This window comes from Cyprinus carpio, chromosome B17, assembly GCF_018340385.1.
Source record: "Cyprinus carpio isolate SPL01 chromosome B17, ASM1834038v1, whole genome shotgun sequence".
In the NCBI taxonomy this organism is placed as follows: domain Eukaryota; kingdom Metazoa; phylum Chordata; class Actinopteri; order Cypriniformes; family Cyprinidae; genus Cyprinus; species Cyprinus carpio.
Window position 1 is genome coordinate 17,140,229 of NC_056613.1, and position 17,702 is coordinate 17,157,930.

The following is a 17,702-nucleotide window of genomic DNA, read 5'->3' on the forward strand; positions in this document are numbered from 1 at the left end:
TATCAGTTGCAATAATTACGTTTTTTTTTCTCAAAATATCAATTTCTTTCATTCTTTATAGGAGTTATAAGAGCACCATTTGTGAACAAACAAATGTCAGTGACTTTAAACGTTGTAGTCAAATAAATATATATAAATAAGCATATGTTGTGTGCACTCTATACACACAACATAAATAAAATATGAGTAAAAAATAAATAAATAATGTCAAAAAGTAATTCAATGGCATATTGATTGATGCTGGATGAAAACACTAGCTTGGAAATGTGGCTTTACCTTTAAAGACCAGTAGATGGCAATCTTACTTCATTATGGGAGTACACATATTTAGTGCAGCTCCTTGTTTATATTTTATATTTTTTCTCACCACCTTTCTTACTCTACCTGCACAGCAGTGGCAGTCCTTCCCTGAAGAAGCCGTTCCTTCAGTAAACCTGCTCTGACACGCCTAAGCACAAACAATCTTTCATTGCTACAAACATATAAGCTTTTCAAATAAAATGCTTGTGTTAAATTAAAATAGCTTAATAACTAATACAAATAATCGCGATAATTTCGATGTCTAATAGGTTTTACAACATCTAAATAAATCCTGAATTCCAGTGTTTCATAATGTCTCTGTTGTTTACTTGAGCTTTACTGGGCGGTGTGTGTGTGTGTGTGTGTGAGTTGGAGGAAGAGCTGCTCTGACAGCTCAATAAGCCATACATTTTGAGGCCAATGTGCTGAAGTTTTCCGGGTCCGAGTTAGGGAAAGAGGACGAAACATCTCCATTTTCAACGCCCATGTCTCGTTATATGGGTCAGATAACTGGATTTTATCGAGCTATGTTTTGCTAATCGAGAGCAGTCACTGCTGCATAACACAAAAATAAACGCGTCATTTTCGCTTCATTTAGGGACAGAAAGGTTTGTTTTTACTACGTTTTGTTGATTTTAAGAAGTCATATCGCATGTTAATGGTGATTAAATTATTGATACCACGATGGCAGTGAAGGTAAGTTTTGGTACAACACTGTGATAAACACTACTAATGAAATGACTGTGGCGCATTTGTCTCATACGAACAGCCAAACGATAATTAATGTTGCATTGTTGCATGTTGTAGACACTCATCAGTGTACTTTATTAATGGACTGTATTTTTAAGTAAAGTTAACACCCGATAAAATATGTTGTATTACAACAAGAGTTGTATTTCTATGAAACGAATTATAACAAAATGTCCATTAGTTTAGCAAGATCTTATTTATAGGTAGGCCTAATTTCACTTGCGATTTGAACTGTATCCACTGCTGTACACTGTTTGCAAAACCAGTACTGATGCCCTATTCCTAAACGAATTCTATTGAGTCAGGCCTTATCAATGAATCATTTGAACCGGTTTGGTCAATTCATTCAAGAAAACATTGACAGGTCCAGCTCGTAGTGCTCGAATCAAGGATTTGATTAATGGAGTGAAAAGGTTACTTTATCAGTATTAGAAATATGTACTGGTATATATGTAAAGTAGCCTACAACATGAGTGTGTGGCAAGTTTATGAACACAAAATAGCGTTTAGATGTGCAAAAATGTTTCAGGCAACAGTAAATAGATTAGAAGGACTGTTAGGCTATTTAATGTTAATCATAATTCTATTTAGGTACTAAATGAATTAAGCTCTGAACTAAACTGGGACAAACGAAACTAGAATTACTGTATGAATGTAGTAAGTGATATCATAAGTTTACTTTTTGGAACTTTTATGTATGTATGTATGTATTTATTTATTTTACAGCATGTATACAACACCAGGGTGTCAGGGAACACGTGTTAAATTAATTACGTCACAATGTACAGGGATTATTATTTTTATTATATAGAGAGATTATTAAAATTAAGTCTTTTATTTTATTAAGCCCAACCCTAATTGTAACACATATTTATTCATAATTTTGAAACTTTACAAAAGCACAAAAATGATCATACATGGGGGAAAAGTATGATTTGACAATAACCATAAAGATCAGTTAGATTAAATGATTAAAATAGTTAAATTGGTTACATTTATTTAAAAGAGAGAGCGCAGATGCAAATGAAAAGTGTAGCTAATTGTATTATGAAAGGCTGTTACTTAAAGTTTGTGTATATGTTACTATTATCTGTTGGGGATTAGTACTAAAAATGTATTACTGAGAAGAGTTTTGAAAAATCAGCATTTAAAACTTGCTGTATTTCAAAACCTAGTGAGCTAAATTAGTAGTATTCATGGACATTATATGCAGGTTCTGAGTCATCTGGGTACAAATATGCACAAACAGTCAGCTGACTCAAAACCCACCTCAAAATACTGTCTAGGTAGGCACCTCACTAGGTCACGATGAGGCAGGCCTTTGTGTCGCCTGTCTCCACCTTGTTGCTGTGAACAGGAACATGGTGCATCCTGTCAGGAACAGAACCCAAGGGAACACGTCATTCAGTGGTTTGGTCAGCATTATCATTCAAGGAAGCACGTCGTTTTGATATGGATAAACACTCAGCGCACTAAATATGGAAGCTGAGCTTGGTTAGAGGTGGTTTGACACAGAAAACCAGTTTTAATGTTTTGGTTTACATGTTGGCTGTGTTTTGTGATGGCTGGTCATGCGAAAGAGCCCTCATATGCGGAAATTAGGCTATAAAATCTTCCAGCATATAGTACGATGAAAAGGTGACATTAGATGAAAAATGTATTTCATTATATTTTTTCATTTGGGACCTGTGTGTATGCATTTACAAAAATGGACATGTGTTTTTATTATTCTTGGAGCAGATTTTTATAATGTCATACAGTATAATGTTACACGTATAACATCTACATACAGAATTGTTAGTCTTTTTCAGTTTCAAAATGCAGAGGTGAAAGTTTTAGCCATGCCACACTGAAATATTCATGCAGTTACTGTTCTGTGTTACCCATAAGTTTGCTGTGTTCAGGCTCAGGTATTATATGACTTCACTGCTGAGCCTGGCAACAATGAGCTGTCTGTTCAAGAAGGAGAAATACTCACGGTCACTAACCAGGTGAGGATATACTGAGCATCAGCATTAGCACTAATGCTTCAAGACAGGCACTTGGCTATAGACAATATAAAAAAAATGTTATATATGCAGTACCATTCAAAAAAAAATGGGGTCAGTTAGATTTTTTCATTTTTTATTTTTTAAAAAAGAAATTGATACATTTATTAAGCTACAGTGTATTAAATTGATCATAAGTGACAGTTAAGACTGCTGTATCATGGTTTCCAAAAAACATTGTGGAAGCAGCATGACTGTTTTTAACATTGATAATAATAAATGTTTCTTGAACAGCAAATCAGCATATTAGAATGATTTCTGATGGATCATTTGACACTGAAGACTGCAGTAATGATGCTGAAAATTCATGTTTGCCATCACAGAAACAAATTCAATTGTAAAATATATTTAAAAAGAAAAGAATTCTTTTAAAAGGTAGAAGTATTTCACAATATTACTGTTTTTACTGTTACTGTTGTTATTTGTAATGCAGCCTTGGTGAGACTTCATTCAGAAATCTTACAGATGCCAAACTTTTAAATGAGATATAGAATTCCCCCCTCTGTTTTTCTTTATTTTATGTAGAATGTAGGCGGTGGCTGGGTAGAGGCTCGGAATTCCAGAGGAAATGTAGGCCTCGTGCCTGAGGACTATATTGAGGTAAAAAAAAATACCCTAATCATCAGCTTTGTTTTCGATTTCACTTCTTTATACAGAGCATTAGATGAAATTAGAACATTTTGTGTGATTATTTTTAGAACTCTAGAGAGGGGAAGGACAAAATGAAAGCAAACTTCTGATTATGTAGACCACATCAGTGAGAAGAGTGTTATTTTTTAGATTTTCTTGTGTTTTTTCAGTAGTATCACATCGTTGAAATAATTGAATGTGTTTGTTTCCTGAGTTGTATCCTAATTAGAAGATACAAAATGTAAGTGATTAAAGGTTTAATTAGATATTTGGCATACTTTAACTTGAAACAGAGTATATTCCCACATGTTCTTGTACAGTAGGTCTGTCTTTATACCATAATTACCAAGATGTTTAACATATTCCCAGTGTGGCCTTCCTGTAGATACACAGTCAGTGACATTTTAATGTTGTTTTTTTTTTGTTGTTGTTTTTTTGTCATTGATTCATATGGAAAGAAAGTTTGAGTTATGTATGCATGGACTGCAAACAGCACGGACTGGATATGACAAAAATATACACTATTTCATATTTTGTTATGCAGATTAACCCTGGTTCCACACAAGCACCAGCAACAAAGTACACTGATGCTCAGAATCAAGGTTACAACAGCAGTTCAGCAAACACTCAGGTACCACATCAACTACCACTAAATCTTTGTTCATAATCTCACATTTGGAGAAGTTGTGGTGAGCATGTACTGTATAAAGTTCTAACTCAAATGTCTGAAGTACGATGCAATATGAGTATCTGCATGTTCACGGTTCCTCAATTGAAATGTAAAGCAGGTCTCAGTAAAAATAAGTAGCCACAACCAACAAAAACCCCACTATTCAAATAGCAGTTTTGCTTCCTAATTTTCACAGCCAACTTTTACTAGAAATCCACACTCATTTAATGAGAGTTCTGCTGAGCATAACGTGCACAAAGGCCCTATGTGTCATCTGCAGTTGAAATCCATTTCCTGTGAAAGCAGGAGAATGAGAGTAAATGGGCCTCATTATAGCACAGGACATTAGGCATGAGGAACTGTCTCTCTTTCTCTCTCTTGTTCTCTAGTAGGCTGTCAGATGTTCACACTTTGTGTTGTGCACATCATTATTGTGCATGCAATAGTGTTTAAATGCTTGGCCATGTTTAGCAGTTTGCAGATAGATGAGAAGTCAGATCTGTCTCACCATTAAACATTAAACTAAACCATCAAACAGGCTCACCATCTGTAGACATATATGGCAGAATTTTAGAAAGACTAAATTCAGGACAATGCCTAATCATTTTTTTAAACCAATGAAATAGTCACTACCAGTAAAAATTTGGACACATTTGTAATCTCCTCATGATCTCAATAGCCTGCTTTAATACTTGAAATTACTCATCTAGACAAATATAAACATGTGAAATTTCTTTACGAAATCAAAATGTCAATTTTTTAAATATTTTATATATTTATTGTATTATTTTTTAGCTTTGTAGCTTATTTCTTTTTACTTAGAGATTAGTTGGAGTGGAAAGGAAAAGTAGTTGCAATAGTAGAAAATATTTTGGTTGTCACAATGTTGCCATTCTTCCATTTGTTTTAAAAAGTCCAAAAGTCTACAAGTAATAATATTAAAGAATAATTAAGTATGTCTAGAATGGACTGGTACTGTAAATAGCTTCCAAAAAAAAAAAACGTTTTGCTATAATCTGTGTTTTTTGTGTGATCATTTAAAAAAGATGGTTAAATTATACAGTTAATTATGTATAAATAATAATGATAATAATATTTATTATTATTAAATAATAATAAAAAATAACTATTGTTAAATAACTAGTAAGGATTATTAAATTATTGGGTTTTATGATTACATTCAATTACTGTACATTCGGCAGTAGATTTTACAGTACACACTGGATGGCCATATACTGATTTTACCTCCATGAGAAGAAGCTGGTCAAGTGTACAGACACCCTTGCAAGAAATTGAGCAAATGGTACAAGTGGTGAAATGACGTATCTAACGACTTAATGTTTCCATCAGCCTTCAATGACTCTGTGACATTTAGAGTGATCCACAACACCAAAGTACTAATAACGATAAACACATGAGTAATGTTGTGCTCAGGGAAAATTGGTATAGACGGTCTTAATTGGTGAGCCCAGGAAGCGAGACAAATGGTTTTGCGTGGCTGGAAGTTAGTTTTTAGAAGCATCAAGGTCAGGTCTATTGATGGAATTGGCCATTAAGTCTTAGACTAATGGACAGAGATGGACTTCACTCAAGAGCCTTTTAGTTCTTAAAGCACATCCAGGCCTTTTGTGGCAGATTTGAGATAACTATATATTTTTAGCGTATATTCAGTTAATTTGTGACCATTGGCCATTTATACAAGAAGAGAAACTCATATATTGTTGTCATTGACTTTTTCATTATGAGTGAACATAATAATGGTTTCTGCAAACATTTTCTACGTTTTGCGAATCTTAATAAAGAGAGTTTTTTTGGTTCTGTTTTTAGTTGTGTGATTCGTGGTTTGTAAAGTAACCTTTAAAATAGCAGAGCGATTCTCAATATTGCTGCTTTACACTGTTAATTCAAATAATGTTTCTTATTCGTTCCATAACATGTGCTTCTACTGAGTGAGTACATATTAAAATCATGGACCGTAGAAAAACAGCTAAAATGCCAGCAAGAGCTAATAATTTCATGCTTTAAGGCAAATGTTTTAAGAATATCTTTACAGGAATATCTTTAGTACTGAAATATCAACACTGCTTTAGTTTTAGGTGACATTGGCCTGTCTGTTTTGTATGTTATTGGTCAGACATGGTATCATGGGGTGAATGGAGATGCATAAGCAAATATTATGTGAGAATTTGAATATGAACAAGGCAGTTTCATTTTGTTTATATGGCCAACCCAGCAAGAGTGAATCGCTGTAATCTAGTTGCAACATATGAGTGATATTCATGGAACCTACAAAAGGAAGTGGGTGGAAGAAAGAACCTGATGTTCCTTAAATTGTAGTGAATTTGATTATTCATCATTTGCGCAGGCACTTGATATTAAAATGGGTCAATCAAGGAATAGTTCCAGCACAGGTATCGGTAGGGGATTGTGGGAAAAAGCTGATAGAATCCACTTTTAACTTAAAGTAACTACCTGTATAATTTAGGCAACCTCAGTACCTACAAAATGGCAAAGCAAATGTCTTGATCATCAGCATGGATGTAGATTTGTTCAAAATAATGATTTAATGTTGTATTTTATGTGCCTGTAGGGGGTTAATGGGAATGAGGCTTGGACTGCCACAACATGGTCCAACAACAACCCTGTGGACAACTGGAACTATGCTGAACAGGAACCAGCAGGCAATAATGGTAAGTGGAAAACATTTACAGTACAACCTCCATTAAACATTTATGATTATCTGTCTATATATGTACACTTCTGTTCCAAAGTTTGGGGTCAGTAAGATTTTTATCCAAAGAACTTATAGGTAGGGGTGGGCGATATACCAGTAGGCACAATTAACCAGTAAAAATTTGTCAACCAGTAGATTTTGGTCTATCGTCTCTAACGCTGTTACAGGCTCACATGACATTGCTGTGCTATGTGGTCACGAAAATGTATTGTTTGCACATGTTTTTAATCATAAACGCTGTAATTTAAGTCTTAAGTGAAAGCAAAAAGCTGAGAAAGAAAACACGTGTAACAGTATATTGGATCTGGGCAGCTCTTAAAGTGACAGCAGTCATTCATGTTAATCAAACAACAAAAGAGAGAAAACCTCTCACTGCTCTTGACTAAATACTTAGTCAAATACTAACTTTTGTAAATTTAATAAGAAGAAATATATATTTAATTTACACAGTGAATAATATACATTTTGATTACTTTATACAATGTATGTAGCATTTCTTTTTTAGTCCAATTGCTTGTTATTAGTTTCTTATTCTTTTTTAATTGCTGACTGTTTACCTCTCTTCAGTAAGCTTAAGGTTTTTTATTATTATTATTATTTAGGCTAGCATTAGTTTTCTGTGGTATGGACATTGGTAAGAAGAATTATAAAATTTCTATAGTATCAAACATTTTGATATCATAAAGACCTTATTTAAAGCAAAAATAACTAGGCCTATATTGTGATATATATCGTAAAATTTGGTCATATCGCTCACCCCAACTTTTAGTAAATTGTATGCAGGAGAACATGGCAAAATAGATGGATACCATTGCTCCCTACTGAAGATTCAGCATTGCCATCACAGGAAAAAGTGACATTATAAAATATAGTCTAATAGAAAACTGTTATTTTCACAGTATTACTGTTTTTACTGTATTTGTGACCAAAAAAATACAGCCTTGGTGAGCATAAGAGACTTGAAATCTTACCGACCTCAAACTTTTGAATAGTACCCATATAACCAAGCTCAAGCTTAACTTGCTTCTATGTGAAAGTGTAAAGTGATGTATTTGTTATAAAGGCATGTGTACATTTTATAACAGAAGCATCTCATCAGCGATGTTGCTGCTTTACTGTCTACAGCACGTGGAATATTCATGTTGTCTGTGTTATCTGCTTTGTTATGAGGACTTTGAACTTTCCATAGAGCATACCATAGATAAAGTCATAAATAAGCCCTGTATGGACTTTAGGTAGCCAAGTACTGTATGTGGAAGTAAGTGGATCTTTTCATTGGTATGGGATAGTCATCACTACAGTTGTCTTTGCCTGTTACACAGCTGAGTTGTTCTGAAACATGCTTCCCACAGCGAGAGCAGTATATTAACATGCACAAGGAAGCAGAACCTTTTCTGGCCCCTCCATATGCATAACAGTATGAATACTCTTGTGAAAAAGAAGTAGCATACTCATAAAAATTTTGCATTATAGACATAATTCATAAATGCTTCAACTGTGTTTTTGGAATATGGTTAAAATCCATTGCTGGATCTTCTAAATCAGTATCTTGGAACAGCAGCAGGAAAAAGCATTTTAGTTATTTTAATACTTTTGAAAAATGTAAATGCATTTTTGAATGAGTAAAAAGTTTAGGTTTTCAGTTTGCTATTTTATTACTGCATGTGATGGTGATGGTGATTGTTGTGTCATGTGACTGTAGGTTCTATCTATTCCTTTGATGAGGAATGGGACGATGATTCCGATGATGGAAAGTCGACAGTCGGTTATGGAGGTTCACAGATGGAGGAGGGCGGAACCATGCAGCGGGGTGGGGCTCACTCTACTATGAAAATATCCCTCAACAAGTAATGTTTTAGTTTTGATAACAGCCAATATTCATATTTCATGAATAAAATCAACTTTATAAATGCTGATCCCATCTTTTCCCATAGGTTTCCAGGGTTCTCCAAGACCCCAAATCCAGAGGTGTATCTGCTTACCAAGAGCGTAGCTAAAGGAAATGACAAACTGCCAATTTATGTAAGTTATTTGTCTTTGTCGTGATTCGATCCCATGCCTGAAGATTGATTAGAGAGTTAGTTATTCTTGGTAACAGAATAATCAAACAATCTTGGGTTTGTTTTAAGTGGTATGCTGAATGGGATACATTAACATGTTTCTGATTCTTTAAAAAAAAGGCTGAATGTTTATTTTGCAGGCGGGCGAGGTGGGCCCAGTATGGTTGTATCCACAAATTCAGTTAGATTGTGTAGTGGCTGATCCCAAAAAGGGGTCAAAAATGTACGGCCTGAAGAGCTACATCGAATACCAGATCACACCTAATGTAAGTTCCTTTGAAGCACCTCTCAGGACTGCTTAAAAAATATTGACTTACTGTAATTGTTTTGGGGTCTTGGTTTATTTTTATGTTTAACAATTTTTTCAGACTACAAACAGACCAGTCAACCACAGATACAAACACTTTGACTGGTTATATGAGAGGCTCGTGGAGAAGTTTGCCTGTGCTCTGCCAATCCCGTGTCTACCTGACAAACAAGTTACAGGTGAACAAAGCTAAATATTAAAGGGGTCATATGATGCTGCTAAAAAAACATTATTTTGTGTATTTGGTGTAATGAAATTTGTTTGTGCGGTTTAAGGTTAAAAAAAAACACATTATTTCCCACATACTGTACATTATTGTTACTCCTCTATGCCCCGCCATCTTAAACACATTGATTTTCACAAGGCTCATCGCTCTGAAAAGCGAGGTGTGCTGTGATTGGCCAGCTATCCAGCACGTTGTGATTGGCCAAATGCCTCAAGCGTGAGACGGAAATGTTACGCCTCTTAACATATTGTGAAGCCTTGTCTGGCCAGAGCGATGAAAAAAAAAAAAAAAAAAAAACATTATAAACGTGATATAAACATGATTTCTAGTCGTGTTTTCTTTTGGAAGGCAAAAACAAAGTAGTTTCGCCTTCTCAACGGAACAACGTCACACACATACATCAACTTGAATGAGCAGAGGCGGGCGGCTTGAGAATGGTGCGGCAGGCAGATTCTACGAAGGAGTGTACCTTGTTCCTGCAGCAACCATATGTAACGACCCCAGGCTGGACGCCGCTTCGTCCACGGTGAAAGCAGATTCGGCGATCCACAGTGCAAAGTTGATGTATTTCCTCAGCAACCAGCACGGATCAGCTCCAGGCATGACTAAGAGGATATCGTCCTCTTTTGGAAGGCCAAACAAAGTAGTTTCGCTTTCACAATGAAACACACAGCGTCTATACGACATGGCAGCCGCGGTAACAACAATACTACAACGAGAATAAAAGGTATGCCTTCTTTCTTTGCGTGAACATCTGTGCGACGTTATGCAAATCTTCCCACATACTGACGTAGATATGTGGGGGTGTGTTAGAACAAGCTGTTTCAGGGAGGCGTGGACGAGTGTTAACTTTGATAAAGAGTATCTCTTTGGATTTGAGACTTTAGTCTTTGCAACTTCACAGATCTTCTTTATTCACCAAGAGCTTGTAACACTCCAAAGAGAAAGGAAAATTTGAAATCGCATCATATGACCCCTTTAATAGTGATCTATCTGGTCACTTTAGAAAAGCTTCTTGTTTTTTTAATAGTCACCAATAAACAGTGTTTTTGCCTGGTAGACTTCCTAGCATCTGTCTTCTGTTTCTCTTTAGGCCGATTTGAAGAGGAATTTATCAAAATGCGCATGGAACGCCTGCAGGGCTGGATGTCCCGCATGTGCCGGCATCCGGTGATCTCAAATAGTGAAGTTTTTCAGCTCTTTCTTAACTACAGAGATGAGAAGGTGCGTTTGTTAAAATATGTATAATAGTAATGGACATGTAGTTTTATATACTGAGTTAAATACATAGTCAGAGAAGAGCTATTAAAGCTTAAAGGGCTGTACTGTCAAGTATTGCCATCTGTTTGCTGACTTTGAGATATATTTATAATAAGTATATTCAAAGTATTTACTTTGACTATAGAAAATGGTTAGGTTCAGCATGGCAGTTGTGTGTGTGTGGGAGTGTTGTAAGTCATGTTTTATTTGTTTCTTTTAGGAGTGGAAACTAGGGAAGCGGAAAGCAGAGAAAGATGAAATCGTGGGAGTGAAAATCTTCTCCACCATAGATCCAGAGCTCCCAGAGTTAGATCCTGGTCAAGTGTGAGATAATATACTCCCTTAATTACTTTTTTCTCAAATTAATTCAGTTCATTTTTAATTATTTTTAGTTAATTTAAATACATTTTAATTCATAATTTTTATTTTATATAAAATGATTATCCATTATTTATATCATATTTTAATATAATTTAAAGGGGTCATGTGATGCTGCTAAAAAGAACATTATTTTGTGTATTTGGTGTAATGAAATGTGTTTTATGTAGTTTAAGGTTAAAAAAACACATTATTTCCCACATACTGTACATTATAGTTTCTCCTCTTTGCCCCGCCTTCTGAAACGCGTCGATTTTCACAAGGCTTATCGGACTGAAAAGCGAGGTGTGCTGTGATTGGCCAGCTATCCAGAGCGTTGTGATTGGCCGAATGCCTCAAGAGTGTGACGGAAATGTTACGCCTTTTAACATATTGTGAAGCCTTGTCTGGCCGGAGTGACGAGACATAAACATAAAACCCATTATAAACGTGATATAAACATGATTTCTAGTCGTGTTTTCTTTTGGAAGGCAAGTAGTTTCGCTTTCTCAACGAAACAGCGTCACACACCGCCGCCTTGAGTGACCAGAGGCCGGAGGCCTAGAGTGAGCCGCAGTCTAGAGTGAACCGCGGACGGCTTGAGTGAGCAGAGGCAGGCAGATTCTACGAAGGAGCGTACCTTGGACTTGCAGCCACCCCCATGTGACGACCCCAGACTGGACTCCCTTCATCCACGGTGAAAGCCGATTCGGCGATACACAGTGCAAAGTTGATGTATTTCCTCACCGATCATCTCCAGGCATGACGAAGTGGATATCGTCCTCTTTTGGAAGGCCAAACAAAGTAGTTTCCCTTTCACAGTGAAACACACAGTGTCTATACGACAACAACGAGAATAAAAGGTGACCCTTCTTTCTTTGCGTGAACATCTGGGCGGCAAATCTGCAAATAGAAAAGATGCAAATCTTCCCACATACTGACGTAGATATGTGGGGGCATGTTAGAACGAGCTGTTTCAGGGGGGCGTGGACGAGTGTTAGCTTTGATAAAGAATATCTCTTTGGATTTGAGACTTTAGTCTTTGCAACTTCACAGATCTTCTTTATTCACCAAGAGCTTGTAACACTCCAAAGAGAAAGGAACATTTTAAATCGCATCATATGACCCCTTTAAATTGTTGTAATTACGAATTATGGTCAATTATATATAAATATATACTGCCATTCAAACGTTTGGGGTCGGTAAGATTTTTCTTGTCAAAAGTGACAGTAAAGTTTATATTAGATTATATATAATTTCATAATTTCTTATAATTTAAAATAAATATTTAAAAAAAAAAATTGTCTTATTTAATGTGATTGTAGGGAGCAGAAGTATGAAATGTACAGCCAATTTACTAGATCTATGGACAACAGTGTTAAAGAACTACTGGCTGTTGGGCATCTTCACTGGAAGAGATGTACAGGCCGTGAGTTTGCATACTATATTTCCTCATCACCATAGTATCTCTATACTTAAGCAAGTATAGTCAAATATGTAGATTATTTCAGTACTGTTACTGTCTTGTGATTTGTCCATAGTAAAAATCTTCTGCTTTTAAACCAACAGCATTACAAAAGGAGTATCGACAGATTGGAAAAGCATTTCAGAACCTATCATCGGTTTTCAACACTAGTGCATACCCAAGTAGGAAACTGGAGCTTTGTTTATTAAAATGCTCTAATAGACATGTAAAATATTTTTGATTACGTAATGATTATTTAATCATATTTTGTTGATGGTTTTTGTGCACCTTTTTTCAAGGGGAATCAACTCTGACGGAAGCATTGAGTTCAACAGGAAAAACGTACGAGGAAATAGCAGAACTCGCTGCAGGACAGGTATCAGAAGTACAGTATTTCCTCAAACATCCATCCTCAGTCCTTGAACCTCTACCAGTGTCATTTACTCATCATCAGCAAGTTTCCTCACATCCTGTGCTGTTGAGAGAATTGTAACCACAAGGCTACCCAGTGATAGCAACATCCATGATAGCTGTTTTTAGCATTATCCATGAGTTTAAGCATTTGTTTCAATAAGATAACATTTGTTTATCAGCCAAAAAAAGATCTACACTTCCTGATGGAGACAAACAACGAATACAAGGGACTACTGGGCTGCTTCCCTGACACAATAGCAGTTCACAAGGTATAAACCATTCACCTTTTGCCTTTCAACATTTAGTGTTTTACTTTTTTCTTTAATGTAAATGTAAACATTTTTTTTTTTTTTTTGTAATTAACATTTTTTCCCCCTCAGGCTGCCATTGATAAAGTAAAAGAGGCTGATCATTTGGTGACGATGAATAAGATTAGCCAACAAGATAAACACATTATGGAAAAGAACCTCAGCACCATGTCTTACGCATTGCAAGGTACGTTAGTAAAGTGTTGTCTTTCAATGAAAGACCCTTTGTCACAGTGGTCTTTTATACGTGCACCTGTGTGCTTAATTGTAGAGTTTGTCACACACGTGTAATCTTAGACTTAGCATCTGTTTCTCTAGCGGAGATGAATCACTTCCATAGCAACCGTATCTATGACTACAACAGACTCATGCAGTTCTACCTGGAGGAACAGGTGAAATTCTATGAAACGGTGAGTGGTGGGATTCTAGTTTGCATGACATATGTAATGCAATATGCTATGTACTGTATGTAACATTCTTGTGTGTTCTGATTGGATAGATTGCTGAAAAGCTGAAGAAAGCTCTTGGTCAGTACACCACCATGTGAGGACTCGCTCTAAACTATGGAACTTCAAAAAAGGATGCTGCTTTTCCTTTTTTTAACGCTAATTCACAATTAACCGTCTTGTTTCCACAAAATTCTGTATTGTTGCATTGTGTCATATATAAAATATAGGTTATAAGGGAACAAACAATGTTAGATGTGCAAATCATCATTCACCAAATATTTTGTTCACAGAAACAAGTGAAATACAAATCTTAGTTGTTACTTAAGCTAATGTAACTCCCTGACTTTAAAAGAATAGTTCATGCAAAAATGAATATTTTCAAAAAATTTGCTTTCAAGGTGTAGATGAGTTTGTTTCTTCATCAGGATTGATTTGGAGAAATTTAGCATTACAGTGTATCACTTGCTTTTGCTTCACAAGACATTGATGGACTGGAGTCCATTTGTGAATTATTGTGATGTTTTTATCAGCTGTTTGGACTCTTATTCTGATGGCACCCATTCACTGCAGAAGAGCCATTGGTGGACAAGTGATATAAGGCTAAATTTCTCCAAATCTGTTCCAATATAGAAACAAACTCATCTACATCTTGGATGGGCTGACGGTGATTACATTTTCAGCAAATTTTCATTTATGAGTGAACTATTCCTTTAAGACATTTAATTTTCTTTGTGTAAACTGAGGTCTCTCAGGGACTCGTTCAGTTAGACTGGGCCTTCTAAACCAAATGAGTTTATTAACGTCTTAAATTGTCTGACATGATTTTATTTTCTTGTAGTACAGTATGTGAAATTAAATATGTCAGATATTTAGAAGTGGTATGTATTGAATAAAAGCAATAAGGACATTGTCTTTTACCTGTGGTAATATGTTATATGCAAAACAAAACTACAAATGTCTCTTCGTCACGCTCTGTGTATAAAATGTGTTTTTAACTAGCCCTCCAGTGTGTAATAAATCTGTCTTTATACCTTTTTTCAAGTTTGTGAGGAGAGTTGTGATGGCCATGAATGTTTTGCAGATCTAGCAAGAGCACAAAAATACGTTTCTTTTTTTTTTGTTGTTGTTGTTTTTTGAGAAGATGGTAGAAACATGCAGTTTTTATGCTAACTCAGGATCAATATTCTTTCTTTGAAAGAATAAAAAAATCTTTTGCTTTAGAAAGGAAGAGGAGGAAATGAGCATGATGACCTCAGTCTGTGTGAGTTCATTGACCTCAAGCAAGGAAACACTTTCTCCTCTGATTCTGTTTCCTTCCTTTAAACATGGTCCGGCTTATTTTCATTCTTTGACCATAAGGAGTCTCTTATTTTATCTTTGTTCTGGGACTTTGTAATGCAAATAATCATCAAATTATGTGATGCACCTCAAAACCTTTTTTATTTCACTGCCACAATTATTTGCTGGTCTGTTCCACCCTTCCTGTTAGTGTGTTATAGGCAGAAGAGTCTTTATGGATGGTGCAGATATGTTTATCTCATTATAAAGTAGTCTGAATATTAAAGCAGATAGGTAGAACAAGGAAAGTCAAACATACAGCTGCAGATAATATAGCAGGACATTTCTTAAAAACTAAGACATTTTTTATATATTCTCAAAGTATTTACAAAATGTAAACAATGTTGTGAAACATACATTTAGGCATTACAAGGCTGTACATTTTAGTATTATTTGAGTACCTGTTACCTCTGAATTGCACTGAATTACTGAGGCTTAAGAAGCAAACATATTTGCATGTGCCATGTGTGGTAGGATATCGATTAATAGAGCATTCTCAAATGTTTTTATGAAACATGTTTTTTTTTTTTTTTTTTTACAATCAAGATTGGTTTTAATCGTTATTAAGAATTTGTAAATTATTAAGAATTGGTTTTATTTCAGGGAAAAAAAGAACCAATTAGTTGGCAATAGACATTTTCTTCTCTAGTTTTGAAAAAAAAACACTTTGCTTACCAACATTCTTCAAAGTATCTTTTTTTTTTTTTGCATTTAACAGAAGAAAGAAACAACTCATACAGGGTTGGAATATGAGTAAATGATGGCAGAATTTTCATTTTTGAGTGAATTATCCCTTTAATGCAACTGGTCACATGACTTCTTTAAAAACATAATCTTAAAAAAAATATATATATATCTAGCCAAAGAAAGTGTAACAGTAACACCAATTACCATAAAGTGTGTATCAAAATTACATCATTATTTCTAATTTAATTAATGATGATTATAATTTTTTTTTTTTTTTAATTTTAAGTTAAATATTATCCATGATAATCTAATAATGCATGTTGTTTTATAATTTGCTTATTTTAGTTACTTTTACATTGAATGGTTCGGTGTGTCAAAGACCAAGATTATGAGACACGTGTGACCAAAATCTTATCTTGAACGTCCAGATGAGACTTTCCCTTTAACCTCAGTTTATGTAATTGCTTAGCCACAGAGAATCAACGACTTGATGATGTCACTGCAGTATTGTTTTACACAGGTCCTAAAGCAGTGTTATGGAGAGAAACAGGGTCTGTAGGTCTGTGGGCGGATCATCATGCTCACCATCTTCAAGAAATAGTAATCTGACTCCTTCCATGAGTACCACACAATCCCATTAGGTCCCAGAAGATTCTTCCCTTTAGCAGAGTAACGCCCCCCCTGGTGGTCAAGATAAACACAGGACACAGATAAGATGGCTGGGCTCATATTCTATATCTCAAAAAGGTTTCGTTTTTGCTTCATTTGTTTTAGGCCTTATAATACACTCCAGTAAGGTTGGCAAAGAAGCACTGATGGTACCACCAGCCTCCGTGAGATATCTCAGCACAGACGTCACCTGTGTCTGGAGTGCTGAAGCTTTGCTTGTCATGGTACCAGCCAAACAAGTCTTCAACTGTACCACTGAATCCTGATACGTGGAGACGGTAGAGGTTGTCCTCGTTCTCAATCCTGCCAAAGCAAGAATTTTTGCTTGAGTGGTTTAGAAAAAGCACCTTTTTTGCTCAAACTACATCACTTGTTCACCAATGGATCCTCTGCAGTGAATGGGTGCCGTCAGAATGAGAGTCCAAACAGCTGATAAAAACATCACAATAATCAACAAGTAATCCATATGACTCCAGTCCACCAATCAACATCTTGTGAAGTGAAAAGCTGCGTGTTTGTAATAAATCAATCATTAAGATGTTATAACTTCAAACCATTCATTCTGATGGCACCCATTCACTAAATACTATAGGATCCAGTGGGATCCACATTTCACATTTTTTGGTGAACTACTACTTTTATTTTGGAGCATCTGTAATGTTTGGATTTTCTTGTAAGAACATTTAAGAAATAAAAAATAATATAAACATTTCAGACCAGGTTCAGGGAAAAAAACAGTGTAATATTAATATTGTAATATTGTAATATATAATAATGTAATATTACTATTTTATAGTTAAATAATGAATCTGTATATTTAATATTTTATATATATTGCTGTATTAAAACTGTAATATATAAATACATCAGATATTTTAATAGTGTATCTGAAATTTAAGATTAACATTTAACATTTTCAAATTATTTCAAATATTTTACATTTAATACTTTTATAATAATAATTAAATGTTTTATTAAAGTACACTGAAAACAAAAATAACTAAGTGTTCTTAGAAATATTCAGACTATC

General features: G+C 35.1%; 1 protein-coding gene across 1 annotated transcript; it reads left to right on the forward strand.

Moving 5' to 3' along the window:
- Positions 1 to 640: 640 nt before the first annotated feature.
- On the forward strand, positions 641 to 14,101 carry snx9a (sorting nexin 9a). The gene is made up of 18 exons (XM_019092170.2): positions 641 to 996; positions 2,955 to 3,041; positions 3,624 to 3,698; positions 4,273 to 4,359; positions 6,989 to 7,088; positions 8,835 to 8,979; positions 9,067 to 9,154; positions 9,333 to 9,458; positions 9,561 to 9,678; positions 10,819 to 10,949; positions 11,206 to 11,309; positions 12,668 to 12,771; positions 12,912 to 12,989; positions 13,107 to 13,183; positions 13,401 to 13,490; positions 13,602 to 13,716; positions 13,848 to 13,939; positions 14,029 to 14,101. The coding sequence occupies exons 1-18, from the start codon at positions 985 to 987 to the stop codon at positions 14,074 to 14,076; spliced, it is 1,677 nt and encodes a 558-aa protein (XP_018947715.2). The 5' UTR covers positions 641 to 984; the 3' UTR covers positions 14,077 to 14,101.
- Positions 14,102 to 17,702: the final 3,601 nt, after the last annotated feature.